At 57.6% G+C, this 27,910-nt stretch overlaps 1 protein-coding gene across 7 annotated transcripts in view; it reads left to right on the top strand.

The window, feature by feature from the left end:
- Nucleotides 1-27,910, top strand: part of DLGAP2 (DLG associated protein 2) — a 776,206-nt gene that overhangs the window by 586,816 nt on the left and 161,480 nt on the right. For 5 of the 7 annotated variants that reach the window (XM_082715286.1, XM_082715287.1, XM_082715289.1 and 2 more), the window contains one exon: nt 22,589-22,654. The exons of the other annotated variants lie outside the window; for them this stretch is intronic. In XM_082715286.1, the coding sequence (XP_082571412.1) occupies nt 22,589-22,654 (66 nt within the window). The remainder of the gene's footprint in view (nt 1-22,588; nt 22,655-27,910) is intronic. 7 annotated transcript variants of the gene reach the window in all.

Below are 27,910 nucleotides of genomic sequence, written 5' to 3'. Positions count from 1 at the left end.
GAGCTCAAAGCCCCAGCGCCAGGTGTCAGCAGGACCTCACCCCTTGGAAGGCTCTGGGGAAGAATCCAGCTCTCGTGGCCGCTCACAGTCCTTGGCGCGCCTCTCTGGCCCCTGTCTCCTGTCGCACGGTCTTCTTCCCTGTCTCTGTCCAGACCCCCGTCCTTGTAAGAACACCGGCCACTGCCTCCGGGCCCATCCGCCATCCTAACCTCAGCCCACCTGCAGAGGCCGAGGTCAGGCGCGAGGGTGCTGGGGGCGCCACTCGGCGGCCGTCGCCATCATCCGTCATCCCTTCGAGGGCGGACACCTTTGTGGGTCCTGCGTGTCAGGGTCTGGGACGTGAGGACGACGCACCCAGCAGCCCCTGCACGGGGCCGGAGGGCCGGGCCGGCCAGCAGATGCCGCAGACCGCTGCAGCCTGGCGCCCGGAGAGGAGGTGTCCGAGAGGGAGGCTGCTTTGTCGCGGTTCCTGTGGCAAGGCCGTCGCCCCGGCCGCCTGCCCCTCAGGACCCTCATGAGTGGGGGCCACCCCGTGCCGCGGACGACGAGGACTCTGCTTTGCCGTCTCTGTTCGGAAGCTGGAGGACGTGCCCGCTCCTGAGGTCTGTGCCTGATCTTCTCCTGTCAGGATCCTCCTTTCCCCGGAGGCGGTGCCGTGAGGTGGGCGGCCGCGCTCAGTCGCTTCCAGCCTCTCCCGCAGGCCGTGCTCAGGGTCGGGAGCCCCGCGCCGCATCTCCCCGGGGAAGCTGGGCGGTTTGAGTGTCGGCGCTGCTGCCCTATATACAGTTAACCCACAGCAGGCCTCTGTGACGTGTGCCGGCCATGTCGAGGCACCACCCGGGGACACGCCTCTGCGACCATCCTGTGTGAGGGACGGCCCGAGTATGGAGGCCGAGAAAACTGCACGGAGGCTAGCCAGGGTGAGGCAGCGTTCCTGGCTCTGTGGATGGTCTCTGAGCTGCCAGGGGTTGGCCTGTGTCCCCACCGCCCTGGGCCGGGGCCGTTTACTCCACCAAGCTGCAGGGACACAGCCTCGCTGGTTCCCATTGGCGATGCGGTTCCTTCTAGGTGGCCGGTGCTGTGACGTGACACTTGATAAGTGTTGTTAACGTCATCGGTGCTAGAGTACACACACTGCTTCGTCCCGCGGCCCCTGCTTCCTACCGCTGAAGGAGAGCCCAGCTGTGAGCCAGGCGGAGCGTGGGAACAAGGCCGAGAACCTGTATACCGGCATCTTGTTCTACCTTCTCTTAGACACTTGATGCTTGACGAAACCCTCCAGCGATCGAGGACAACGTTTCACAGAATGGAGCAGAATGGACTCAGCGGCCAGCACCGTCTGCCATTTCACACACTTGAGCCCCAGCCCAGCGTTCTGTGATAATCGGCTCCTCCCTCTCGCGACGCCTCGGCTGCTTCTGACCCATGTCCCCGGCACCCACGTCCCCAGGGGGCTGGCCGGCTGCTGCTCGGGGGCCCGAGAACCTGGCCAGAGACCGTGTCCCCTCCTTCAGCAGCACGGATGCTGTGCCGACCCCTGCCCGAGCCCCTGTGTGAGGGGAGCCTGAGGCCCTGCCAGCCCCTAGCCCCGGCCCTTCCGGAGGACCTGCCGCCCACCGGGATGAGTGTCTCTTCTCCGGTACAGAACGGGATGCACACGGAGCCGCAAGGCGTGACAAGGGGCCCGCTCTGGGGGACAGCCAGCAGCCGCGGGGCCTCCGCGGGCCTCTCCTCTCCGGGTCCAAAGTCTCCGATTATGGTTGAGAGCTCGGGGACGGGGCAGGTCCACGCTCCAGCCCCAGCTCCTACCTTTGTGTCCTCAGCTGTGGCAGTGGGATGTGACTGTTGGAGACCGGCCGTCCAGACCACCCGTCCAGACCACGCTGGCACCCAGCTCCGCCATCACCCTGAAGCTTCACTCAGCAAACATGCAGTCAGCAGCCTACTCGGGGCCCGGAGCTGTCGGAACCGTGGACCAGTGAACAGACCATAAAGGCTCCCTGTTTTCCCCACAAGTTACCACGCAGGGTGGGAGTCTGGGGAGGAACAGGACGAGTAACTCCGCACCCTGTCTGTGCCGTGGGACGGGGGGCCGCAAGGCAGATGGCCAGGCCCGTGGGCAGGAGGCAGAGGAAAGACCCCGCAAGCAGGTTTGTGGGGAGCTGGGGGGAACAGGGTCGGAGAGCCAGCTAGGGGCAGGGGTAAAGGGAGCGGGTGCGGGTGCCGACGGCGGAGGTCGGCTCTGCCGGCCCTGGACGTCATTGGGGTTTCTGGTATTTGTTTTCAGCCAGGAACATGATCGTCCGACTGACACTGTAGGGGGGTCTCTCAAGCGCTATTCTCTAGAGCAAATGCAGCAGAGGTCAGGTGAGACAGCCCTGCAGACAGAAAGGCTGGCGTCTGGGCTGTGGCGTCCTGGAGGGAGGGCTGAGAAGGGGTCCCATCAAGCAAAATGGCAGACTCTGCAAATCAAACAATTACTCCATTTTTTATGGGTTCGGAACAGTGAGGCTCAAGAGGTGTTTTCTCTGAAGGAGGCAGAGAGATGCAGGCTTTGCAGATGGTCCCACACAGGCTGGGACCTTTCCCAGTACCTCGGTCAGGCTTCTGCTGCTGTCCACAGCAACCAGAACAGGAGGCGGAGCAGGCCGGTCTATGTGTGGCTGGAGGCCCGAGTTAGGGAGCCAGCCCCATGCTCGCGCTCTGACCTGCAGCCACAGCAGCAGTCATCAGGAGGCTGGAGACTGCGTCTGCTTTCTTTGCTTTCTGTCCTTGAGGCCCAGAACAACATCTGCCACACACACCTGGAATGTGCAACCTACCCACGTGCCTGACGTACACCTGACCCGTGCTCCTGACATCACACCTGACACGTGCACCACACAGGACGTGGGTATCCACTGGAACTCAGTGGCCTCCGTTGAGAAATCACAGGGGGCAGCTGAATGCCCGTTATGTGCGGTCTGAGCCAAGTACCACGTCTTGGCCGCAGTGACAGGAATACTGGCTGCCTGAGCATTCCGTTCTGAAGTCGCCCCACCACTTGACCGCTGGGTATTTTAGGCGGGTCAGCTAAGGGCAGGGATTCATTACTGTCCACTCAGGGAGAGGAGCCCACGCCAGAGCCCTGAGTGCTCTCTGCCTTTCTCAAGTCTGTGGGGGGCTCCGGGCTCTCTCCTGACCAGGTTGCTGTTGGGAGCCGCGACAGGCGTGTGCCCCCAGCAGCCCCTTGTCGGATGACAGGACACGGCCAGCATTCCACGGGCGTTGGAAAGTCAACGAAATTGTGCCAAAGTGAATTACTTTCCCCCGCTCTTTGATGGTAGTTCTGGAGTGTGATTTATAGTACTTTTACCCTCACTAACCAAGTGGAAAGATTCAATTTTCAGGTTCCTTTTATTTTTCTCTAGAAAATCTCAGCAGTACCTTTTCTTCATTAAAAAGAAAAATATTTTCTGTAGTTACTCTTCCAAAGTTGGATCTCGCAGCCGACAGAGCCGGTCGGTCTTCCTTCAGAAGGAGAGAAGGGTGAGGGCCCGCAGCGTTCTTCACAGCTCAGCCAGGCTTGGGAGGACGGGGACAGTGAGAGCAGAAGCCGGGGGACACAGAGCCCATGGCATCGTCCTGTACGTGGCTGACGATTCCCGTGTCCAGAGCGATGGCAGAGGACATGCCCAGGAATGCCCGGGGGCTTGGTGTCTCCGTGTACCAGGCTTGTGATTCCTTTTCACAAGCTTCTGAAGGGGTTTCAGGTGCCTTGAGTGGTCTCCCTGCAGCCGGACTCAGTTCACACGGACATGAGAAAAGCAGGAAATGCTGGTAACACCCACGGCTCACGTAGACACCCGTGAGGAGCCAGTCTCCTTTAGGGTGCGGGTAATGGTCCGTCTTTCCTGTGTTCCTAGGGCGGTCACTTGACTGACTCCTCGGCCTCCGCAGTTTCTGACCCCTGGGCCAATCCAGCGTGTGTGTGTGTTGGCTGCGTCAGGCTAGTGTCTGCGGGGACCAGGATGGATATTTGGGTCACACGCTTCTTCTCGTCTCCTCCCCCCAGTGCAGACCTGAGCCTCGTCACCCTCAGAGAGACGCTCCTGAGACATCGGTCCATCTCCCCCGGACTTGCCTTTGAGGCCTTTGAGGAGGCCTCTGTTCATAAGGCCCATTTTTGCCAAGTAACACCGGGCATCATCATCTGCTTGCTCCGGCGCTGCTTGGGAATCCAAGCAGACATAAAGACAGGCCGATCCTGGGTGATTCGCGCAGAACAGAGCACCTCCTGTCTGCAGAATTCACCCTTTTACCCCAGCGGGTGCTAGACAGCGGGTCCTCGGCTGGCAGAGGGTTGGGTTCATTGCACTGAGTGTCCTCCCTGGTAGACGTGTGGGCAGAATGGGGGGGTGGTCCTGGATCTTCATGCCCGAGGTGCTGGACGGATGGACGGATGCTTGTCTGCACCAGAGGCCTACCCTGTTGGCTTCGGTGAGATCTTGGGGTAAGAGCCAACGTGTATAAACCACAACATCAGATACCAAGACAGACATAGCAGAGATGGCGTTCTCTGGGCCTGTCTGTGGCAAGTGCCCCGTCAGCAGATGCTGAGACAGGCGGATGCCCCCACGCTTCTGCTCCCTGTACCCCCACACACCGCTCTCCCCTCCCTGTGTCCGTAAATCTCCACTTGCCTTACTGTCCCCTGGGGCCCAATTCAAGTGCTCTCTCCCCATTCGCCCTTAAGCTCTAAGGGGTCGTGCTCTGGCTGGGACGTGGGCCTGAAAGCGCGAGTGCCACAGGCCACATCAGTCTGTCTGGAGCGCCGTCTGACCTGGCGTCCGACGTCTCACACTCCAACTGTCCACAGCATTAGTCGGAAGCATCCTCTTCCAGTCTGCTCGGGGGAGTGGGGACCCCAAACGGCTAGCTTATTTATGACCCTGGTGTTTACTTTGTGTGTAAATGTGCGGATGACTGTGGGTTTGATGACTCGGGGCCCACGAGAGCCTACTTGCCATCCGAGCACCCGGGATGTCCCGTGAGCAGTTTCCAGGCCTCCTTACGTTGGGGACTTGCACCCAGGAGGACGCACGTGGGTGTTACCAAGCTATGAGGACCTCAGCTCCCATTCAAAGTGTCGTGTGTGGATATAGTCATTTTCTCAGGGAGTCTGTCCGTGGTTTCTGCAACATTCCCAGTTTCTCTAGAGCATTGAGACCATGGCCTTGGATGCCAGCTTTCCTGGGTGAGCCCTCCGATGTCCCCCATTCCTGGCCACTCTTCTGCCTCAAGACCGTGCTCATTTTGTTTATCTCTCCACGTACGTGTGTCTTCCGCCGCGTTACATGGCCCTCCAGTGTAAGAGCAGGGCGTCCCTGTGCTTGGTGATCCAGGAAGGACTTCCTATCCGATCTTGACAAAGATGCGTCACCAGCAGGTGCAGAAGAAGGAGGCCAGCGTCAGGTGTGTCGTGAGATGGTGGCAGATCGAGGGCCAGATGTGCAGTAGCCAAGTACGGTGCACGGAGCAGAACCTCCAGAGAACAGTCACCAGGCTCCTCAGAGGGACGCTGAGACACGTTGGTTTAGTGAGCTCAGGCCCTGTAATATCACACAGTCGTCCCCAGAAGCCGAGGGATGGCCAGACCGGTCACGCTCCTAGTGAGGCAGGTAAGCCGGAGAACGATTCTCTCGGACCTGGGAGCCTGCAGGTCTCAGAGTCAAGGAGTCTAAACTGAGTCTCCATTTCATACACTGGAGGGGCTTCCTGAGCTTTGTTCGGTCACCAGAAAGTGCAAACAGGAACCGTAAGGGGCACCTCTGATAGGTGGATGAACCGCGTGAGACTCCGCCCGGCACAGAGCACTTGTCCTGGGCTGTTTTGGGGTGAGAATTTGTTGCTGAGCAGGACGCTTTGCCCTGAGTAGCTGGAGGATTTGCCGCCGCATTTGAGGACTCTGCAGCCTATGTACCCGTTCACATGCCGCAGCTGGGCATCTGAAGGCCAGACCCGTCGTGGAAGGGGTGGGGACAGGGTTGACTCTGGAGGACACGTCTCATGAAGCAAAGTAAAGACTGTACATCCCACTTCCCCTCGCGTATGACGCTCAGAAGCAGTGAGCCGCACCGGTTCTCTATTTGGTTCTGGTTAGTCGTTGATTCTGTCTCCCGTATCGCTCCTGTTACGTGAAGGGTCGACCGGCTCTGAGATGAAGTAAGTCACTGATTCTGCGGCGTCTCTTCTTAGGCCTCCCCCCGTCCCCTAAGACCTGTGCCGGCAGGTGTCTGTGCCCTGCGGCACTCGGCGATCATGTGGGGCGAACAGCAAACAACCTTTGCTTGGAGGGGAGGACTTGAAAGCTGGAGTTATGTAACTGGTGGGATTCATCATGCAAGTGTCTCGGTCGCATATCTGCGCTGGGTGGCGCCGGCGTGGGGATGTAATTTCCCACGACGGCCTGCAGTGAGCAGACACGTGACCCGCACATTTAGTAAAACCTCCCTGAGCCCACGTCTCTTCCTGCCTGCCATTCGGTCATGGAGGAGCCCTGTATGGGTGGGGGACAGCTTCAGCGTTCCCAGCGGCAGGGCTGTGCTTCCTGGCTCTCAGGGCCGGCTTGGGACTTAAGTGAGTTTTCCTCTGCTTTCTTGAAAAAGAACAGGAGAGGAGATATCTCAGGGCGGATTCACATTCCTTCTTGTGTTGCGTTCAGTGCCGCGCTCCGACAAAGCAGTACACGTGTACGAGGAAGGATGGACACGCGCATTCAGATCTCTTGCTTTAAACAAACCAAGAAAGAAGATACTTGTTTAAGCAAAGACGCAGGTCAGCTTGTCCTTTGGATGGCCCACTGCATTATTTATAAATGGTTTGCCAAACAAGAGAGTTCCTGTTAACAAAGTAAAATGAAAGCAGAACAGCGTGTTTCAAACCTCCCCCTGTCTAGTGTCCGTGCGTCTCCCACACAGCCTGTGCACGAGGACACAAGGACACAAGCCATTGGGTGACAAAGCCATGAGGCCCTTTCCGGGCAGGCTTCATGGGAAATAGCTTGGCTCACACTGGCAAAGACAAGGATGCTGCTGTTGTCCCTGTGACGGGGCTCGAAGGAGCCTTCCAAACGCGACACAGCTGGGTGGTGTCAGGCTTTCCAACCCTTGGGGGAAACTTGTTCATTTACACAGTACATACGTGCGGACATTGGGCTTAGCAGACACTTGACTTCAGAGCACTTGGCTTTCCAGTCATAGTTTTCCTCTTAAAAGGAACGTGAAAAGCCACCTGACCTACCTGTTGATACCGAGACAGGCCCAAAGCGATCAACCATTCGTGCCTGGAGCGGGTCTAGAACCACCGGCTCTGCGAGGCGCTTGTGCGTCCCTACCCTCCGGGTTTCTGCTTAGCGTCAGAAGCTTTATCTCTGAACCGGTTTGGCATGTGTTGAAACTCACTGCGTGACTTTTTAAAGAATTTACAGATACAATAATAGAATCTATTGATGTCTGCTCTGTTAAGTAATTATATCCTTTTTTAGGATTCTTTCCAGAGCTCGCAGTAGCTTTATAAAATGTCTTGTAGCTAATGAGGAAGGCTTCCCGCGACGAACACTTAGGTTCTTGCTCTGATGGACAAGGTACCTGGGGTCTGCCTGCCTTGCCCAGAGTCCCTCCTGGCCCCACCGCTCCCCTGCCTGAGCGACACAGCCAGGGACAGTCACCTGGCGGAGGCACGAAGCACTGGGGGTGGAGCCCTGTCCTCCAGCAGCGTGAGACCCCCACACCCACCTCCTGCCCAGCACGGTCTCCGTTGGGCCCTGGCACCTCAGGCCAGCGCTTGGTGGGTACTGCGGACCACAGATCTGTCTGAGCCTGGAGCACAGGGACCCGGAGGGAGCACCTGGGGCGCCCCTGAGGACATCGTAGAAGGCATGCTTCCTGTCTGGTGGGAGGGTCCCTGGACCACATGGGGATTTGCACTTTAGGGGGAGTCTTGGGGGGTTTTCCGGAGGAAATACCCCCGCTGGAGCTTTACAGAGTAGCATGTGAGGGAGGGACCACTGTGCGCAGAACCCCAGCTGCACGCGCCTGATGCCGCTTGCACAGTTGTGAGGTTTCGTACTGCCGCAGGGAGACTGTGTGCATGGGGAGAGGCTTAGGTACTGCCAGAGAGGCTGGGAGGGCAGACGTGCTGGGGCTTCTCGGAAGGAGGGCGAGCTGGGCTGTCGGGACCCGCCGCAGTCTCCCTTCACAGAGAGCGACTGGGTTTCTGGAGCTGTCCAGGAACAGGACGTGTCTGTGAGTCTCAAAAGATCATTTGCTCAAGATTGGTCATTAGGTCCTCTGAGATTCAGAACTAGCAGTCGTAATAGCCCTCAGAATTAAAATCCTTCTCTTAAAGGGCAGGAGTCCACGGGCTTGCACGCAGGTTTGGACACCACGGGGAGCACCCGGGGGCTGTGTGAGTCGGTGGGAGAGGTGTGGTCCTAGAGCAGCCAGGGAGGTCCCCTGCTGCTGCACAGAGACCAGACATGTGGGGGCCCTGGTGAGCCCCGCAGGCCTCTGAACGAGCTCTAGCTGGTCTGCACTGTGGGCTGTTCCAGTTCCTGGTGAGATGCTGTATTTGAGCACAGGGACGGGAAGAGTTGCCTGGTCCAGCAGAAGCCATACTCCCGAGTTCCAGACTTCAGCACCGCAGATTTGCAGAGGAAAGCTCCGTCGTGATTATTTTAGAGTTCTGTAGGTCCTCACTGCCCAGGGACACACAAAAGACAAATGAGAAGTCTGGTGGCTTAGCCCTGCACACAGCAGGTCCTGAGCCCCGTGACCTCACGCATACTTCGAGGGGCAGTAATGGTTTAGCCTGAGGCCCGAGTCATTTGGCAAGCGTGCAGAGCCCTGACCTGGAAACCTGGAGGAGCTTCTAGTTGACGTGGGGTCATTGGGCTCCTCCTGCTCGCTCCCGCCGCTCTGACGGACACGGGTGCGCTGTGAGCTAGCTGTCAGGACCTCTGTGCGACCGTGGCGTTTGCCACGGAAACTCTCCTGCTGTTAGTCCACGAGCTCTTACAGGTGGGGCAGGACGAGTCAGCCCAGCCCTCCGTGGCTGTCATCGTATGGGAGGCATGGGGCTGACACAGGTGGTGCCTGGGGCGCTAGCTCTCGCCCTCCAGCCGAGTCATCGGTACCCAGGACTCCCTGCACCAGAATGCGGCTTTGTCCCCTTCCCACTGACCTCTCGGCCGCTTCCCTGCCTATGTCTGCCCTGATGGAACTTTGTTTTGCCACCGTGGTCGCCACGTCAGCCAGGAAATGCTGTCTTGAATGTTGGTGAGAGCGAGTAAGTTGACGGTGGGACTCGCATTAGCACCAGGACCTCCACGGTCCCTCTTCTAGAACACGCGCCCTGTGGACGCTGAGGACGCTGGACGGGAGGCTCCGGTGAGGGGCTCGGGAACTGGGCTGACGCTACTGTAGCCTCCGCAGTACCTTTCTGTAAAACTCATCGTTGTCCTCCTTTTCTCTCTTCCTGCTACTTAATCACGAGCTTTTTAAAGTACAATTGAGACCAGGTTGATTAGCCAGACCTGCTGCACGCTGCAAACACAGTTAATGAATTGCTGCTTTTCCCTGAAGCTTTTCCACCTTAAAGTACAGGCAGGACTTACCTAACCCCAATGCAGAATTTTTTTTTTCTTTTTTTAAAGATTTATTTATTTATCATGGGGCGGGGGAAGGGCAGAGGGAGAGGGAGAACCACAGTCAGACTCGTCCGTACACACGGAGTCCAACGCAGGGCTCGATCCCACGACCCTGAACTCATGACCTGATCTGAAATCAGGAGTCGGACGCTCAACCGTCTGAGCCCCCAGGTGCCTCAAATGCAGAAGATGTTTTTAAGAGCAGTCCTGCATCTTCAAGGTTCACGGAGAGCCCGTCGAGAGACGTTGGGGCCACGACAGGTCCTGTGCGACCGGGAAGGAGGAAGAGCGCGCATCTGAGTGGGAGACTCCAGAGTAAAGCTGCTTCCGGTGGAGGCGGCAGTAAACCGCTGCCGAGACTCTGTTCCACGGTCAGCGCGGGCTCACGCGATTCGTTGTGGCTCGTGCTTCCGGGTCCTTGTCCAGAGCACCCAGGTTCAAGCGCTGACAGATGGGTGAGGTCTGGGTGCGGGCCCATTTTGCAGACAGAGGACGAAGTCCGGAGATCCCCCGTCTTTATCCTCGGGGGCCCCGCCCCATGTTTGTTCCTCCCCATCCCAGCCGTCTCGTGGGCTCGCTCCCGGGGCTCGAGCTGCGGACAGAGACCTTCCTCAGCGTCTCAGCTGTGCTCACGCTGGGAGCAAGGGACAGCAGCGTCCCCTGTCCCCAGAGCCGTTTGGGTTTCCATGGAGAAGTCAGGACGGGAAGAAGACAGCGAACGCTGAGGCCGTGTTAGTGCCACATCCTCTGGTCAGGGACATCCCAGAGGTTCTTCTCCTGTCACTCGGTCCCCATTTTACAGATGGTGGGCAAGGCTCACGTTCCCTGCCGCAGTCACAGAAGCAAGGGCATGCGCTCGCTGGGATGTGGGGCTGTCGGCCCTCACGGTCCGGCGGCGGGAAGCTGAGCAGCCCATGTGGGGTTCCTCACGGCAGCAGGACTCAGACAGATGGAGCACAGAGTCCTTGAGGGCGAACCCAGAAATCTCAGCTCGGGCAGCTGCTCAGAGCCGTGAGCTCCTGGAGTTTCTGTGACTTAGGAGGGTGCCTGTAGGGTTCTGGCAAGATCTGGGAGAACTCTGCCCCAGGGAGGGGAAGGTCAGGGAGGCTGTCTGCCTGGCTCGGAGGCTGGTGCTATGCTTCCTTCAGGATGTGGCTCCTGAGCCGGGGAGGGACTGCCCCGTGGACCCTGTCACTCTGCTCTTCTCGCTCCCGAGTGACCCCCGAGCACCCCATGTCAGATGGGATTTTCATTACAGAGCAGGAACTGCTGCAGGGGCACAGGCCTCCTGTGAACATGGCAGTGGGAGCATCGCGTGTCTGTGTCATAGTGTCAGAACGTGCGTCTGTGGCCGCTGGTCACAGCTTGCGCTCCCGGGGAGCAGCTGGACCTGGCACTGTCCGTGCTGGTCCCACGTTCCTCGTGTCCCTGGGACCCCACAGGACCAGCCATCTGGGGGGGTTGAGACAATACAGAGCAGCCCGGCTGCGGCATCTGTGGCTCATCTCAGGTAGGGCTCCTTAATTTGTTAAACGAGAACGGATCCGGAAACCGATCATTCCATCTCGGTATTGCCGTGAAACCTTGTACCGAGTAGGGCTCCGCTTGTCGCCGTGACAGGTGATGTATTTAAACAAGAAGAATGATGCCTTTGGCACGATTTGTCAATGAATAATAGGTACCCCGTCTCCTCTGTCATTTTTAAACAAATGTTTCTCAATTTTATTAATATCCAAAGGAATAGTGACAATGGCTAGGCCTGGGGCTATAGATCAAAACTCAGTTTTACAGCTAAATAGTCCTGAAAGTGGCTATTTACAAAGATCCGGGGTCTGAAACAACCACCCACAAATCAAATTTCTGAAGTTGCTTTCTTTCAGAAAGTAAGAATAAGCATAACATTTTGGCTATGAAATGTTTTAATAGGTTTACGTAACAAATTTTATATCTAATTATGAGTTTATTCACGTCTGTACAATAACTGAACATAATAAATCATAAGCAGAGTTTGTGAGGTTAAAAATACCCTTTTTATTTTATTTTTTTTAAAGATTTTAAACAGAGACAGAGACCGCGAGAGAGGGCACACAAGCAGGGGGAGTGGGAGAGGGAAGCAGGGTCCCCACCGAGCAGAGAGCCCGATGCGGGGCTTGATCCCAGGACCCCGGGATCATGACCTGAGCCAAAGGCAGACACTTGATGACTGAGCCACCCAGGCGACCCTAAACTCTTTTTTTAAGTAACTCCTGACGTAATCCATGTGACCATGTGAAGGCCTCCCGTGGTGCTTCTGCCTGAACTCAAGTGGCTGGACAGAGCTCATGTTTCTGTGTGAGTTTCCTCTAGGCTGTGAGCCCCAAGCACGGGTCACCATGCCCCAAATTCAGGGTCGGTCAGTAGGTGTCTGCGGAGTGAGGATTTCTGGGATGAAGGTCTACAGGTGTTCAGTGTTCAGATGTGACAAGGAGGTAGTGGTGCTGAAAGCCAGGAGACCCTCCCTCTCAACTTCTGTTTCCAGGAAGTGCTCGGGTTGGTGCAGTAGTAAGTGTGACAATATCATCTTCTCAGTGATGGTTTAAGGAGGAATTTTAGTGAGGTAGGACTAGCCCAAGGTTGTGTTCAGTATTTGGTCCCTGGGCAAGGTCAGGACTCCCCGATAGGCCTGGGTCTCTCATGGCTCCTATGTGGTGTGGCCTGGGATGGAAGACTCAAGGCTCCTTTTGAGTCCTTTCCCTGAAAAGCAGACTACCCTCAAATGCTTCATGGCTCTGAGTGGGGACAGAGATCCTGGTACTGGCCACCACCAGGCAGAACAGGTTGCAGCGTGGGCACTTGGAGAAGGCTTACTGGCATCCGTTTACATTTTAGTATGAATGAGTTGGTCATAGCTCTTTTCTGAGCCCCGATTTCGATTCCAGAAAAGGAGTGCTTTAGAGAAGAGATTGGGGACAGTGGGCATGAGGACCCCTAAAAAACACCCAAAAAGCCAAGGAGAAGTGGTACAGGCACACATTCATCTCCTCATCTTCCCCAGTGTGTCTGCAGGGGTTCTGGCTGATGGGTGAGTAGCGGATCCCGGTGTGAAGCCTGGAAAGAGGTGGGTTCGGAAGCCAGAAGGAAGGGTGGGACCCGGGTCAGGCCTCCGCTCCGGCGTGCAGTGGCTGTGGGAGCGCTGTGACCGAGGTATTCTGTAACGTGCACGGCAGTGGCTGCCAGCCAGACACATGGTGCTGGTTCGCAGAACGTGCAAATACGGAGTCTTCCGTTGTACGCCAGCAGCTGACACAGTGTTAAACGTCAGCCGTACCTCCCAGGGCTGTAGGTCAATCACCGAAGCCCCTGAAGCCCTCCCTCCGCGTTCGCACAGCGGGCGTAACAGCCGCGTGCCTTCCGCGTTCCCACACCGAGCGGCCTCCTCCCAGGCAAGGACCCGCGCTCAGCAGATGATGGGGCGGCGGGCTGCGTGTCTGGACAGAAGAGGGGGGCGTCGAGGGGTGGAGGCCTGGACCTCTGGTTTGGGGCAGGAGGGCCACCTGGCCTCTGGGTAGCCACCACCCCACACTGTCTTTCTGAAGGGGTTCCCAGGGACGGAGATGCCGGCAGGGCCGGGCGACAGCCAGCACGTCGTGCCTCTACCCCTGCTCGGCGGTCAGGGTCTACGAGGGGCTCGGTGACAGCTGCGAGGGGTGTCAGCGACAACCGCTCCTGGGACTGTGTGTGCTCCCAAGCTGCCCTCTTCAATGCCTGAGAAGCCGCATGTGAGTCACAGACGGACGGCCGAGGAGACACACGGGTCTACCTCCTCTTCCCCTTCCTTGTGTTTCCTACACACGGTGAATGTCTGGGGAGCTGTGTCCGGTGCTGACTGGGAGCTGCCTCCGTGCACCACCCCTGGGCTTCGGGTTGCCCCCGGCAGGGGCTCACTGCCCGCCAGGGGGGCAGGAACCACACCGGCTCCCGGCTCAGTGCCTCCGCCCTCCTCCTTCCAGACCGTCTCCGCTGATGAGGAGGTTCGGGGGAGGCTGTCCCAGCACTCTGTCGTGCTTCTCAATCACGACCCGCTGGTCAGAAAGGATCTGCAGAGTGCTACGAGCTTGGAGGACAGCGGAAGTCACTCTTCTCCTCCAATCAGAGACCCTGACCGTGGCCATCTCGGTAAATGCCTCCCATCCTTCCTCAGTGCACAGAGTTTGCTCAGTGCTTCTCCGTGAACATTACACCAGGAACTTCTACAGGAGTGGAAAGGTCCCCGATGCTCTATGCTTCGTACCCTAGTTTACCAAACCGTTCTGCTGCAGGCGGATACTTTCAATGGGAAAGAAACAGTGTCGCTGTGTATCTTTAGTCATTTGTGTGAAGTCCTGGGCGAGGCGCGATCATAACTAGAACCTTGTCCATCCTGCGTGTCGGAGCCTGTGACAGACAGCGTGGAGGTCGTCCCATGGAGGGGGAACAGGCAAAGCCAGACACCACATACTCATCCAGTGTAGAAAATCAAAGCAACATGTCAGATACAGAATTGAAGAGTATGTCAAAGTTAACGTCATGGGTTCTTTGGACGTTCTTTGAAGAACTCTCCAGACAGCAGGTGGCATAGCAGAGACTAAGAGGGAGGCTAGCAGGTGAGGACCCCATTCCCTGTCTTCACACACAGCCCACAATTCCAGGTGCACCTGCACACAGGGGGGCCGCGCTGGGGGCCCCTGTAGTCCACGCGCGCTGGCCACCGCGGCTGCCCATGCCTGCTGCCCACGTCTGCCGCCTACGGCTGGCCCCTTGGGGTTGGGTGGCAGGTGTGATATTTGTAGTTGGAGGAGGAGAAGGTAGGTTTGGGGCCTTCAATAAATTACTTTGGTTCATTCCACTAAGTGAGCAGTTCTCCACCCTGGCTAGACCCTAGTCTGGGCTCTGGGGCCATGAAATGAACCCGACTGGGACCCCCAACCCCAGTGGAGCCAGGGTCTCTGGGAGATACCCCAGGCCTGAGCATCGTCTTGGGGGTGTCAAGCTGACATTTAGCCAGTGAAAGCACAGAGAGCCTTTTGTAAAATTGAATTTCAGACAGACGACAGACACCGCATAGATATAATAAACAGAATTATTCTTTGAGTATCTGACCTTCAAATCTAACTGGGTGTTCTGCACGGCCTGCGGCATCCTTACCTAGGACTTTCGCGAGTGAGCGTTGGAATGACCCGTCTGCCAGAGACACAGAAGTAGTCGTGTGCATCTCGGAGGCCTTCCCGTCCGGTAATGCACTTAGCAGTAACCCAGGGGTGAAGGCCAGGTTCTCCCGAAGCTTCCTGAAACCCTTCTCTTTGTCTGTAAAGTAGTACTTCCAGCTTAACCATGGTGGGCAAATCTTCAAGCAAACTTTGGCATAAAACCTTATTAAATACAGAAAGTAGTGCGAAGGATTTAACAGCGCACTCATTTGGAATCTAGGTTTAAAACATATAAAGTACAACTAATGTCACTTTGGAAGTGAGTAATGTTCAACTTTAACAGCAAATGGTACCGTTTCATCTGGAAGCCTTTAGGTATTTAAATAACTAAGAGGCTCCTTCTTACTTCAGCATTTTTAAAATTTTATTATTTTTATTTTTATGGCTATGTTAGTCACCACACAGTACATCATAAGTTTCTGATATAGTGTCCCATGATTCACTGCTTTTGCACCACACCCAGTGCTCCATGCAATCCGTGCCCTCTCCAATACCCACCACCTGGTTCCCCGACCTCCCCCCCCCCGCCCCTTCAAAACCCTCAGATTGTCTCTCAGAGTCCACAGTCTCTCATGGTTCCCCTCCCCTTCCAATGTCCCCCAACTCCCTTCTCCTCTCCGTCTCCCCATGTCCTCCGTGTTATTCCTCATGCTCCACAAGTAAGGGAAACCGTATGATAATTGACTGTCTCTGCTTGACCTACTTCACTCAGCTTCATCTCCTCCAGTCCCGTCCGTGCTGATGGAAATGGTGGGAATATGTCCATCTTTAGCCCAGGTCCAAGGACATGCAAGTGTGGGTGGCACTATTAGTCATAAGTGAACTCCTTGGAAGATTGTAACTCACAGGAGGGCGGCAGGCGGTATGCTGAGCTCGTGAGCCTCTGGGCCGGGAGGCGGGCGGTGCAGGTGACCACAGTCCCCTCCGTGCCGCGTGGGTGCTCCGGCCACCACCTGTTCGCGGAGCCCTTTGTGGTCATCCTGAGTTGGGTTGAGGTTGACACGCTAGTGACCTTGTGTTGTTCTCTTGGCCGGGATCAAGTGACGTTTAATTACGAGTGAGAATTCTGCAGATTTTAGGGGCCGCTTCTGCTGAGACCTGATCCTCCGTCCAAAATTAAAATCGTGAGTGTTTCTGTGGCTTTCAGAGAAATGCCGTCAGTAATCATCGCGGCAGCGGCTGAATGGCCCAGCTGTGACTGGAATAGAAGGGAAGCGAGCATTAAAGCTAATCAGTGTCTTTGTCCTAACGGAGCAGAAATGAATTCTTAATTTAAGCAGCCTTCAGATCCCATCATTAGGGAAACGGCTAAAATGTAGGCTCGGGTGTGCTTTTTTAAAAAGTAAACTTCTAAAGAATGGGATGATTCTAGAAACCGGGCAGACTGTCAGAGTGCTGAACTCCGTGGCAACTTAACTTTCTCAGCAGAGTTCACGGAGTCTGGGGAGCAGCGGCCGTGTGTCGCGCCTGAAGTCTGGGACCACCTTGCACTCTGGGGGCATCACCGGGCCTGTGCCGGTAACGCCAGTGACCCTGCGAGGCTCCTTTCTGTCTCTCAGACATTTCCTGACCTCGGCCACATGGTCAGAAAACTCGTCTATGCAGACAGACCTGCACACGTCACTGCCAGCCTCCCCCCCGTCAGGGGGCGAGGCATCCCTGGGGGCGTTCCTGGGGGAGGCTGACGATGGCGGGTCTGAGCAGGGGGGAGAGGCTCCAGGCCTAGCATGATGCACACGAGAGCACACAGTGTGCAGCAGCCGGAGGGAAAGAGGTAGCAAGACCCACGGGCAAGGAGGCTGGTGACCAGGTCCGGCCCTCTGGGGGAGGAGCCCCGATGGATCCTAGGACCCAAAAAGGAACAGGACAGTCCTGGAGAGAGGCCGGCCCTGAGGGAAGACCGGGATCAGCTGGGCACCACGTAGGGGCCAGGAGTGGTCTTTGGGGAACCTGAGCAGGGTGGTGAAGCTACGTTTAACAGCAAATCTTCCCCTTCTGTCCCCTTCGGAGCAAAGCCTGCTGTCCCCACGGTCAAAGGAGGCGACTGTCCTCTTCAGACAGAGCTGCGGCTGGCCCCTTGTCCTGCTGCTACCGGCCGCCGCCACGTGTGCCCTTCAGCCCCGGGCCTGTGCAGGACGGCAGAGGGCGCCGAGGCCCACAGCCCCCCTCACGCGCTTCCCACCTCCGCGCTGCTTTCCAGTTTGGGGTTCTGTGTCGGTTGCATTGGGAATGAGATTGTCCCTCTGAAGGCTTGTGCTCTGACGTGCAGTGCGGACGTCGGGGTTCCGGAGGGGTCGGGGCTGGCCGCTTCCCTGCTCAGTTGGGAGGGACGTGCCACCCCTTCCTGCTACCACGGAAGCGCCAGGTTCACCGACCCTTAACTCGCGCGCCCTCGCGGCTGCCGGGAGCCGGAAACGGGCGCAGTCCCGGCTCAGCGGGCTACACCGGCCACTTTAGTTCCTTGTTTTCCTTTCCGCTGGGAAATCCAGTATTTTCTTACGAGCAATGTCCCTGTCCCTCTACAAATAGTGGTTTTCCTTCGACCTACAATGTTGAAGCCTTTCCTGTTTCTGTCATTTCCAGGCTGGTGTGATGGGAAACAAACCACCTCCACCAGGAGGCGGGATTTGTACCCGTACGTGGGAGGGTTTAAACACGTGGAGTGGAAACAGGGCTTCATAGGTCAGATGTTTATGAAACACGGGTCCCTCGATGCTGATGCCTGCAGACAGAGGCCGCCATCCATGGCCAGCAAGAGCCCAGCCCCGCAGGATCAGAAGTGCGGCTTCACGGGAACCTGTCCTCATGTGACCTCAGACATGCCACGGACCCTCCCCAGGCCATCAGCCCCCCCCCCACCCGCCTCACCACGGCGATCAGGGCAATCAAGTGAGCCCTGGGAGCCGGGACCGTGCGAGTGCGCCCTCAGTTACTGGACATAGCCCCCTCCCCGCCACGTCTCCATAATAACAGGTCATGGAGACCCACAGAGGGTCGTGCGCTCCCAGCCGTGGCTGGTCCTGGCCCCAATCCCTACTTTCCAAGATTGATCTGCCACCAAGTCCCGCGAAGCGTGTGCAGTGGGAGGGAGAAGATATCCAGACAGGGACACCAGTGGTGGCTTGTCCTGAGCGGTCGGGCCTCAGCCCTCCAGACCACTCTCGCAGTGAGCCAGCGGCCCCAGAAGTTGGCTTACTCTCTGGTTGTGGACCCAGCTCGGCCGCTGCCCCCGAATCCATCCCCTTGGTCATGGAACCGGCCATGGCCAGGAGCAAGGAACCGTCCTAGAGAAGCTGAGCACCCCCGGGAGGAGGTGGGGAGTTGCCCTGTGCACTGAGCAAACCAAACCCTGTGCAGTGCCTGTGCTGACATCTGGTATTTGGCTCTGACCCCTTGGAGTCATGTCTCTGTGGGGGACCCTAGCTCCGCGCAGCAGCCACACCGTGCTGGGTGCCCATGCTTCTCCACAGAGCAGGTCACGCCTCCTCCCAACTTCCAGGACCAGCGGTTTGCCTGTGACACCCTGTGCACGTTTGTGCCCCAGAAGGGCCACCTCTGGGCACGTGGAGTGTCTTCAGTGTCCACAAGCGGACGCTGTGATTCACTGTCCAAGTCCGACTCAGTGAATTGAGCTGGTCTCAGACATTACGTAGCCCCACTGCATGCTGGGAGAGCACATGCCAGGCCCTGGGGCCACAGGACCCCCTGGGGGACCCCAGGCATCCTCTAAGAGCCAAGGTGGGCCTGCTGTGCTGACGGGGAGGAAGAACACAGGGTCACACCACACACTGCAGAAGGTCACACGGCCTCACACTGTCCTCCTTGGATGGCTCCTGAGATGGGAGCCTGCTTCCCAGAGAGACCTCGGGGGGCGGCTGGGTGGCTCAGACGGCTGAGCGTCCAGCTCTTTGTTCTGGCTCCGGTAGTGATCTCAGGGCCATGGGATCGAGTCCCGTACGGGGCTCCCTGCTCAGCCTGGAGTCGGCCTGAGATTCTCTCCCGCCCCTGCTGCTCACATGCAGGCTCTCTCTTTCTCTACTCGTGCTCTCTTGAACTAATTAAATAATTCATTAATTAAGAATAAGAGGGGTGCCTGGGTGGCTCCGTTGGTGAAGCCTCTGCCTTCAGATCCGTCATGATCTCAGGGTCTTGGGATCGAGCCCCACATCAGGCTCCCTGCTCAGAGGGAGCCTGCTTCTTTCTCTACCCTTGGGCCTGGCTCGTGATCTCTTTTTCTCTTTCTCTCTCTCTCTCTCGTATGAATAAGTCTTAGATAGACAGACAGAGCGATAGACGGACCGACAGAAGCGAAATGTCCACTGACTTCCACAAACACTGGATTTCTTCTTGAAGTTCATCTACCTGGGGCTCCTCGGCCCATCTGTCCCTCCCCCACCCCAAATCATTTCTCTGGTCTCTTTTGCCCCTTCATCAGTGGGTTTTACCTCATTCCAAGTAGAGTCCAAGACGAGGACTTCCTCTTGAGGAAGGTCGGAGCGGAGTCTCCTCCGAGCGAGACGCGATCGTGGCAGAGCGTGGCGCACCGGTGGATGATGGGGGAAGCGGCCGGCCCGGCTGCCTGTGACGGCTCCGCAGCTCGTGTTGAGGGAGGGAGCAGGGCAGTGAACTGCCTGGCTCCCCCGCAGGTGATCTCGGCCCCTTCCTAGACCCCTGGGGTGTGGGCGGGAGTCCGCCCGCAATGGCAGAGGCCGTAGAGGACGTGCCCGTGTCCCTCTGTGCCCGTGGCCGCTGGGGCTCCTTGGGCCACTGCCTGGTGTGTCTGCCACTCAGCTCAGACACATGCAAGCAGGAGTGCGATTACACAAGCCTCTGAAGGCTGACGGGTGCTCTTCCCCAAAGCGCACAGCGGCAGTGCTGGGTCACACGTCAGAGGACACGATGTCATTGGGCTTTGGTACAGAAGACAAACAGCTTGAGGGGTGGGCTCAGCTGGAGGGGATGTGAGTGTCCAGCCCCCAGCTGGGGCCCCTTCAGGGACCATGAGAGCGAAGACCAAAGTCATCAGATGCGTTTCCGTGCATTGTAGAGGGTTTCCGAGATGCTCGGGTCGATGGCGCGTTTCTGTTTCTGCTTGGAAAACGTGAGGCAGTGTGAGCGTGCGGCCCGACGAAGGCGTGCCTGGCTTCCCAGCCGGACTCATCTGGCACCTCATTCTGCCCTGTTTCGGCCCCTCCTGGCTGTGGGGGCATCGGCGTGGGGGGTGGGACCTTGAGACGCTGGGTCGGGGCGGCTCCCTGGCCGCAGGTTCCGAAGGTCGGGTGCAGAGCCTGTCGCCACACCCACGCACACTGGCTGCTCCTGGGACACTTGTCTGTGGGCCTCGGTGGGGCAGAGCTCGGCTCCTGTGCACTGACGGGGGAAGAGAGGTGGCGGACGGCACTAGCATGCGTCGGGGCAGGTTTCAGGGGGTGCCGCATCAGTGGGGCAGTCGGGGGGGCGGTGTGGCCCGTGCCCCCTTGCAGGTCTGATGGCCCCCCCAGGGGGCGGGCAGGACATCTGGGTGAGGTACCGGGCGGGGGCAAGGGGTACACACTGCAGGACCACGGTGACGCTGACACACCACCAGGCAGGGTGGGGTGGGGCGGGGCTGGGACAGCTAGTGACACCCACAGGCACTCCCGACGCCGCTGGACCTGCTGCCCTTACCCTCGGCCCATTGTCTGTTTTTTCCTTTTTTCAGCTGTGACAGTTGTGCTTAGTTGCGTTGCTTCTGGGCCTCATTTTATCTCGGTCTGTCTGACAAGGGGCAGGAGCAGAGGCAGAGCACACAGTCATTCCCACCCTTCAGACTCAGGACCGACCTTCAGTCCGACTCCCGCACCATCCGGGGAGGAGTGTTCTCGAAATAGTGTGATGGGTCCCCGGTCCCGCTGCAGGGCGATTACACGGCGGAGCTCGCACTCTGAGCGCACAGCTTTGTGGGCACATGCAAGCGTCCTGTGCACGGCCTCCATGTGCCCGGCGCACGCGTGTGTGTCTGTGTGTGTGTGTGTGTGTCTGTGTGTGGGCTGACCTGTCGTACCTGTGGTGTCAACAAGCAGTGCCACGTGAACGTGCCCTTCGCTTGCCCTGTCTGTGCCGTGTGTGTGTCTAAGGAGAACACGGTCTGAAATGGAAGGTCGGCTGTGTGGGTTTATTCTGCTAAAGCCACACTGCCCCAACTAACACAGGCTGCTTTCAAGCTGGTCACACGCACCACGGGCCCGCAGTCCCCATGGCAACTATATTTGATTAGAACTCCCATCATACTGCATTGTATTTCCAAACACATGAAAACATAGCCGTCTCTGCTTTCACATGCTACCGGCCGTGGTCGTCTGACTGGCCAGCGCTGGACGAGACCACTCGTTAGCAGGGAGACGCAGCCCCAAAGGGTGCAAAGCTGCTGTTAGCCAAGCAGAAAGGGGGTGTGGTCAGTCACACCAAGTAATTTGCGTGGGCCGTTGTCACATACTAGCCCGGTCCAGCGCTTCATTATTGCTGTGTCACAGTTTCATACGTGTAACTTTGAAAAGCATTGGCTGGAGGTCCCCTAGAATGAGACTGTGCCACGGATCTGCATGAGAGCCCGGCTAGCCGCTCCCACGGCCGGCCTTTCTTACCCTCCGTACGGTGACCAGGAATGCCGGTTTGCTGCTTGGATGGCGAGAGCCTGTGCGGCTCTGACCGCAGTGCCCCGGAATGAGTCCTTTTGCAGACTACAGTGTGGCTAACTGCATTTATGGTGACTAGTGGGATGCAAATGTGGAATATTTGCCTCAAAATTCATTCATGAGTATTGAAAGCCTGCATAAACACATGTGGAAAACTGCATTACGGAATACTTACCCCGGTGGGGACATAAGTATTACACACGTCCTGTGTTCCCACTAGAGTTCCCACCTGAAGCTGCTGCCTCCTTGGGGACACCAGCTGTCTCCACCTCTCCCTCCTAATTGCTGTGAGGTTGGCGACCCCAGGGCTGCACCAGTGGTTCCCAGAGCAGCCCGCAGAGGCGGGCAGGGACAGCCAGTGAAGAACGCAGCTCTCTGTGTCTCTCTGGCCTCTGGCGGCCCTCTGGAGAGGACAGGGCCTTGCCAGATGACCCCCAAGGCCCCACGAAGACGCTTCTGTAAGAAGGTCGGGTCTGCGTTTGTGAGGTGTGCAAGCGAGTGAGTGAGGTCAGTGCTAGTGACCTCAACCTGAAGTGTTCTCCCAACGGAAGGACATGAAATTCACGTTCGGGAAGAACCTGACCTAAGATTAACTGATAATGAAGCATTAATGCGGCAACTGCAGGCTTTGAATATGGATGAAGGCGACCTCAGTCTAGAACTTTCTTAACGAGAGGAAGTGTTGTCCTGGGCAGGGCAGTGCTCATGGGGTATTCTGGGGGCAGGGAGCAGCCATGCGACACAGAACACGGCCAGCTCTGCAGACGAGTTCTCATAAATCTGCGTAGAGCTCAGACTGGCCGTGGGTTGTTGGTTGTTGGTTAAACCCGAGCTAGAGCTAAGAACCACGGATGCGCTGCCTGAGTTGGTGCCCACATGTGGCTCTGAGCCGTGGCCTTTGAGCAATTGTGAGGAGCCTCTGGTGTTGGGGCGTCTGGGTAAAGAGTGTTGGAGACGCACTGAGCAAACGGCTGAAGAATGACTCTGTTTCTCTCTTGCAGAGGAAGAGGGCGGGGACCTGGTCCAGCCCGGCGTCAGCTTCCCGGGGCCGGCGGAGGGCGATCTAGGTAGAGTACACACCTCAGCCCTGGGGGTGCCCCGGGGCCAGCGCCTCTCTGCACCCCAGAAATGGTCGAAGCATGAGTGTGGCTTCGGTGGGCCCTAATTTAAAGAGCTGGATGAGATGTGTGAGCGTTGTAAGTAACGTGGAGCGTGTGGAGAAGCCATGGGTGAGAACATTCTTGCTGCAGATCACGGCAGACCAACTGCTAAGACAGCTAATCATTACGAATAATGATTAAAGCAGGCAGTGCCCTAATTGGTATGCGGGGAAGATGGGAGGTCTGTCCCTTGCTCCTTCATGGATGAAACCCCCGACTCTACCCAAGGAGGGAAGATGTCGTCATTCCTGGTTCTCCACATGGCTCCTCATGGACGCAGACCACTGATTGCTGTGGGCAAGCCCGGCACGCGCCAGGCTGTGGGTGCCATGGGCGGGGGGACTCGGAGTCACTGTCCTAGCGCACTTCCCTAGGTAGGGTCTGGGCCAGTTTCGCTCTTACACCGTCACAGACACAACAAAGCTAGTGCCATCTTGATCCCTTGGCCATGACCCCTTGACGTGGATAACACGTGAAAAGGGGCCAGTGTCTCTGTAAGACGCGTGAGCTGTTGAATTCATTCACTGTCCAATGGCGACTGAGAAAACACCCCCACCGTGGCTCGGGCTCTTTGCTCCCCACCCACCACGACGGTCGCCAGCCTGAACGCTCACCGGCTCCTCTCCCAGGTCACCGACGACCCTGAGCTGTCACAGTGCTTGGGACCGAATTACGGACCAACAGGCTGATTCCTGTTTGAACTTGAATTTTTCTGTGTTGATTTCCGCCCTGTAGCCAATGAATCCGTTGCCCATTGGATCGTCTTCGAGAACAGTATTGTTAGTGGAGGGAGTCCATTTGTACAAAGCTGTGATGCCTTTTAAAGAGAAGAAGAGGGGGAGAGAAGCTTTCTTTTCAATAAACTATGAACGTGGGTGTCGTTCTCGAAGAACAGTAGGACGTTCCACGGGCAACGGAGCTCCACGTGCGCTTCTCACCTGCCGTCCTACAGATGCCTTGCTCCTCTCTCAGAAACATGCAAACGAAGTCATCTTCCCTCCTCACGGGAAAGTCAGCTTCCTCGCTGGAATCTTGTTCCCCTCCGGGGACAGTCACTAGCGAGCAGGTGTCCAGCAGCGCCCGGGGAGGGCATGGTTTGACTTTGTTTCCCTGGGACTTAGTCATTCACCCGCATCCCGCAGGTGCGCGGTTCTGATCTCATGATTGTGTCTGTGGTGCCTGGTCTTCCCTGCGACTGTCTCTCAGAATGGGGGAGCCCTCCCAAAACACAAGGGGTGCACATCCCCGACCTGTGTTTCAGGGGCCTGCGGGGGTTTGAGGCTGACCCCTCCGTGGTGCGGGGCATCCCAGGGAGAGCCCTTCAGCTCCAGGGGAGACGGACACCCTTTCTCAGCTTGCTTGCAGCACACTGGGCGTAGTTGCTCAGGGGTCGGCACCACGGATGGGCACAGATGACCGAGTGGTGGCACAAAAGGAACACGAGGTCACGGGGATCACACCGGAAACACGAGGTCACGGGGATCACACCGGAAACACGAGGTCCCCCTGTGTTCCTATGCTGAGTCCCGGACCCAGAGTTTCGGTGTGTGCCATAGTCCCGTGAGCTGAGCGTGAACGGGAGGGTCCGGGGTGGAGGGTGTGCACATCTCGCTGGTGCTGTCGTGGACCCGCAGCCGGAGTTGGCGCCTGCACGGGGCCACTTGTCGGGCTGTGTTCCCAGAGAGGGTGTCCGTGCAGGGGGTGGGGGACAGGCTGGAGTGCACAGGAAGTATTCTTTGTGTTTGGTAAGATAGACACAACCTAAAATTCACCATTGAGGCCATTTTTAAGTGTATATTCCGGGGCATGGGGTCCATTCACCTCATTGGGTAACTGTCACCGCCTCCCCCAGGACGCGCCCTCTTCCCCAGCAGACCCTGTGCACCCAGGTGCCGGTAGCTCCCCTCCCCCAGCACGGTGACCAGCACCCTATGCTCTGCTTCCCTGAGCCTGTCTCGGGCTCCTGTTCCGACTGGGCTCCTGCGGGACTGGTCCTGTCGTGACTGGCTTCTCTCACTCAGGTCACGTCCCCAGGGTTCACCCACGTTGCAGCAAATGACAGAAGCTCCTTCCTTCCCACGGCTGTGTGACAGTCCACCGTACGGACTGCCCACGTCTAGTGTAGCCGTTGCTCTGTCCTGACACTTGTCTCACTGGCCCTCCACTCCTGTGGCCATGCCGCTGGGTGTACAAAAGCCCTTCGAGACCTCGCTCTCATCTTGGGAGATGCTCCCTGGAGCAGCCGAATCACATGGAAATGCTAATTCCAGCTCTGTGTGGAGGAGCCTCGTACTGTCTAGGAACAGAAGCATTTGGTGAGGTGTTTCTACAGTCTGGTCACGAGGGGGCAGGGATTCCAAGAATGTCAAGGGACAGCCAGATTCTGGAGGCTTTGGTCCAAAAGAATGAAGAGGTTTGGGGACCGGTGGCCATAGTGAGCTCCCACACACATTCAGCTCCCCCGCGAGGAGGGGAACAGGCAGGTGCAGGACATGGCAGGAAGGCGTGGTCTGACCCCAGGCAGGGGTCCCCCGGGTCAGGGAGGGGCACATGGGTCCAGCGATCATTTTTAGCTCACTGACCAGGACACCAGGTCTCAGCCGCGGTTGTCCCCAGCCAGTGCCACCAGCGAAGTGTTGGAAATACTGAGACCTGCTTCTTGTGTCTCCACGTTCTGATGTGAGGCTGCCTGTAGTGTTCCCTGCGTGTGCACACCGCGTGCACCACCAGGGAGACTGGGGGGTGAACGGGAGCTGGGATGGGGGGTGGGCGGCAGGAGGGACAGGGTCTGTGTGATGCTCCCAGGGCTACAATAATGAGAGTCAGGAGGAAACACCGCGTTCCGGACTTGGTTTTGTTTTGTGTGTGGAATCCGCCCATGTCCTCCTCTGTGAACTGAGGGGCTGAGCTGGATGGGGGTTTATGGGCCCTTCTGCCCTAAATGAGTGGTGCTCCGATTGCCCTGTGCCAAGTCCTGGGGCAGATGCTCCGTGGGGCCCTTGGTCCTGTGGTCGTGGAGGTGCTGTGGTCGTCCTGTCCGAGTGCAGGAGCATGTTCCGTGGCCCGTGCAGGCTGTGTCCATCCACACGACCGCCCGGCCACGTTTGCTCTGCTCCCTTCAGATTGCCCATCTTTTTCTCCCCAATGGGCCTCAGTCTCTCAGAGCACTGAGGACAGGCGAGCGGCACCGGCTCAGGGACAGAGAACTCAGGGAGGAATTCTGTGCTCAGGCTGCGACCCATCACGGGCGTCGCTAGGGTGCGAGTGCAGAAGCTCCCATATCATCAGGTGCGGAAATCACTGTGTGAGGAGGAAAGTAGGAAGATAAAGAAGGTTTCTAGGCAATTAATCTCAAGTCAGTGATGGAAGTGAATTAATTTAGCTCATTTACAAAGGCTACAATAGAAGAGAAAAATCCAGTTTTTGCAGGGGAACGTGGGAGGGAGGACCTTCGGAACCTTAGGACACGGAAACTAAAGTGCTCTGCCGGCCGTGGCTGTGACCGGCCCCCGTCGGAGTCATTCTGCCTACGGAAGCCTCTTCCGGGCTCTCAAGCTGTTTTGAATTGGCTGCCAAGAGTCAGCAGTTCGCCAGCATTTCTGAGCACTGCAGTGTGGACCCAATTTCGCACTGGGACACCTGCAAAGTCAAACTTGTCCGAAGGGCAAGTTACAGGACAGAAGGAGAGTCGGACGTACCGCAGGAGGCGCAGCCTGAGAACGTGAGCAAACTACGCATATTGTGAAAGGCGCTCGGACGCTAGAGTCACGGCGCCCGTGACACACAGAGCCTTGGGGGCCGGCCCGTGTGGGTGTCCTCATCCCGCGGCACCCCCGGCACCGGCGGGTCTGCGCAGCAAAGCTCCCGGCTCACAGGCGCTCGCGCTTCAGAGGCTGATGCGTGCCATCCTGGCCGTCTTGCAGACATGCAGCGTTGTAACCCGTCCACACCTACTCCCTTAAGGTAAACTCCAGGAAGTTTCCAGGAACCATGGAAACGGCGCCACGTTTCTGTCCAGATGGCTACCGCGTGTTCATTGCTGCACCCAGAGCTTCTGGAGCCCTCCCTGCGTCCTCCCCATGCGCCCAGGATGCTTGGGTTCCCCCCCACCACCACCCGGGCGACCCGGAGGCCCCAGGGGCTGCCCTGCTCCCCAGTACTTACGTCCCATGTGCGGAAGAGCTGGAAAAGGTTCCATGTCCGTGAAAGGAGCACCCCAGAAGAGGAATCCGATGTGACCATGTCATGTTGTCACTATTGCTCTGCAAAGAAATCAAAATTAGTTTTAAAGTTACTAATATTATTAGGATATTAGGAATCTGACTCTAAATTTCTGGAATGCCGTTCCTAGCTTTCCCCCTAAGTATCCATTTCTAATTTGCACAGTTTCTGAGTTTGGTGGCTGTGATGTGGATTCTCGTACCTTTTCCCTGGGTGGGCTCCTTCTCCAAACATGGACCGTTGGTTGGCCCCTGCCTGCCTCCATGCCTGCACGCCGTTGTCCTCGTCAGCCGGACAGATGACTGGGCTGGTGGCTTGTGAACAGTGGGTTCGTCTCTCACGGCTCTGGAGGCTGAGGTCTGAGATCAAGGTGCTCGCAATTTGCTGTCTGGTGAGGCTCCTTCCTGGGCTCCCGGGTGCTTGCATGGCGGGAAGTGGGGGCTCTCTGTCACCTCCCTGATGCCCCCTCACACCATCACCTTGGACGTAGGCTCCCACCTATAACTTGGAGGGGACACAGACATTCAGATCATAGCAGCCTTTATTCAACTGACACTAGTTCTTCTGCTGTGTGGGACATACCCACTGAGCGACCAGCGGGCTCCCCGACTTAGCAAGCTCCATGAGGCGGGGGCGCGAAGGAGGAGCCCACAGGCCAACGTGCTGTGTGGACGGGAAAACCAGCACAGCGGGAGAGCGGGGACGGTGTTCTGAAGAACGCGGACAGAAATCGGATCCGTGCAGACCAAGGCACCAGAGGCCACGGGGACGAGCGGGGACGAGCGGGGACAGGCTCAGGGCCAGACAGAGGACAAACCAGCCCGTGGGATGGCCCACCTGGCATGGGGCACGGCGTCGGCCTGCCGCGCTCCTGGCCCTGACCTGGTGTTCTGACAGCTGCCCACGGCGCATACGTCCCGCGAGTGTGCGTGCAGGGCATCA

The sequence above is a fragment of the Mustela nivalis genome (assembly GCF_964662115.1).
Source record: "Mustela nivalis genome assembly, chromosome: 20".
Taxonomy (NCBI): domain Eukaryota; kingdom Metazoa; phylum Chordata; class Mammalia; order Carnivora; family Mustelidae; genus Mustela; species Mustela nivalis.
Note: the sequence above shows the minus strand (reverse complement) of the source record. Positions and strands in the feature narration are given on the sequence as shown.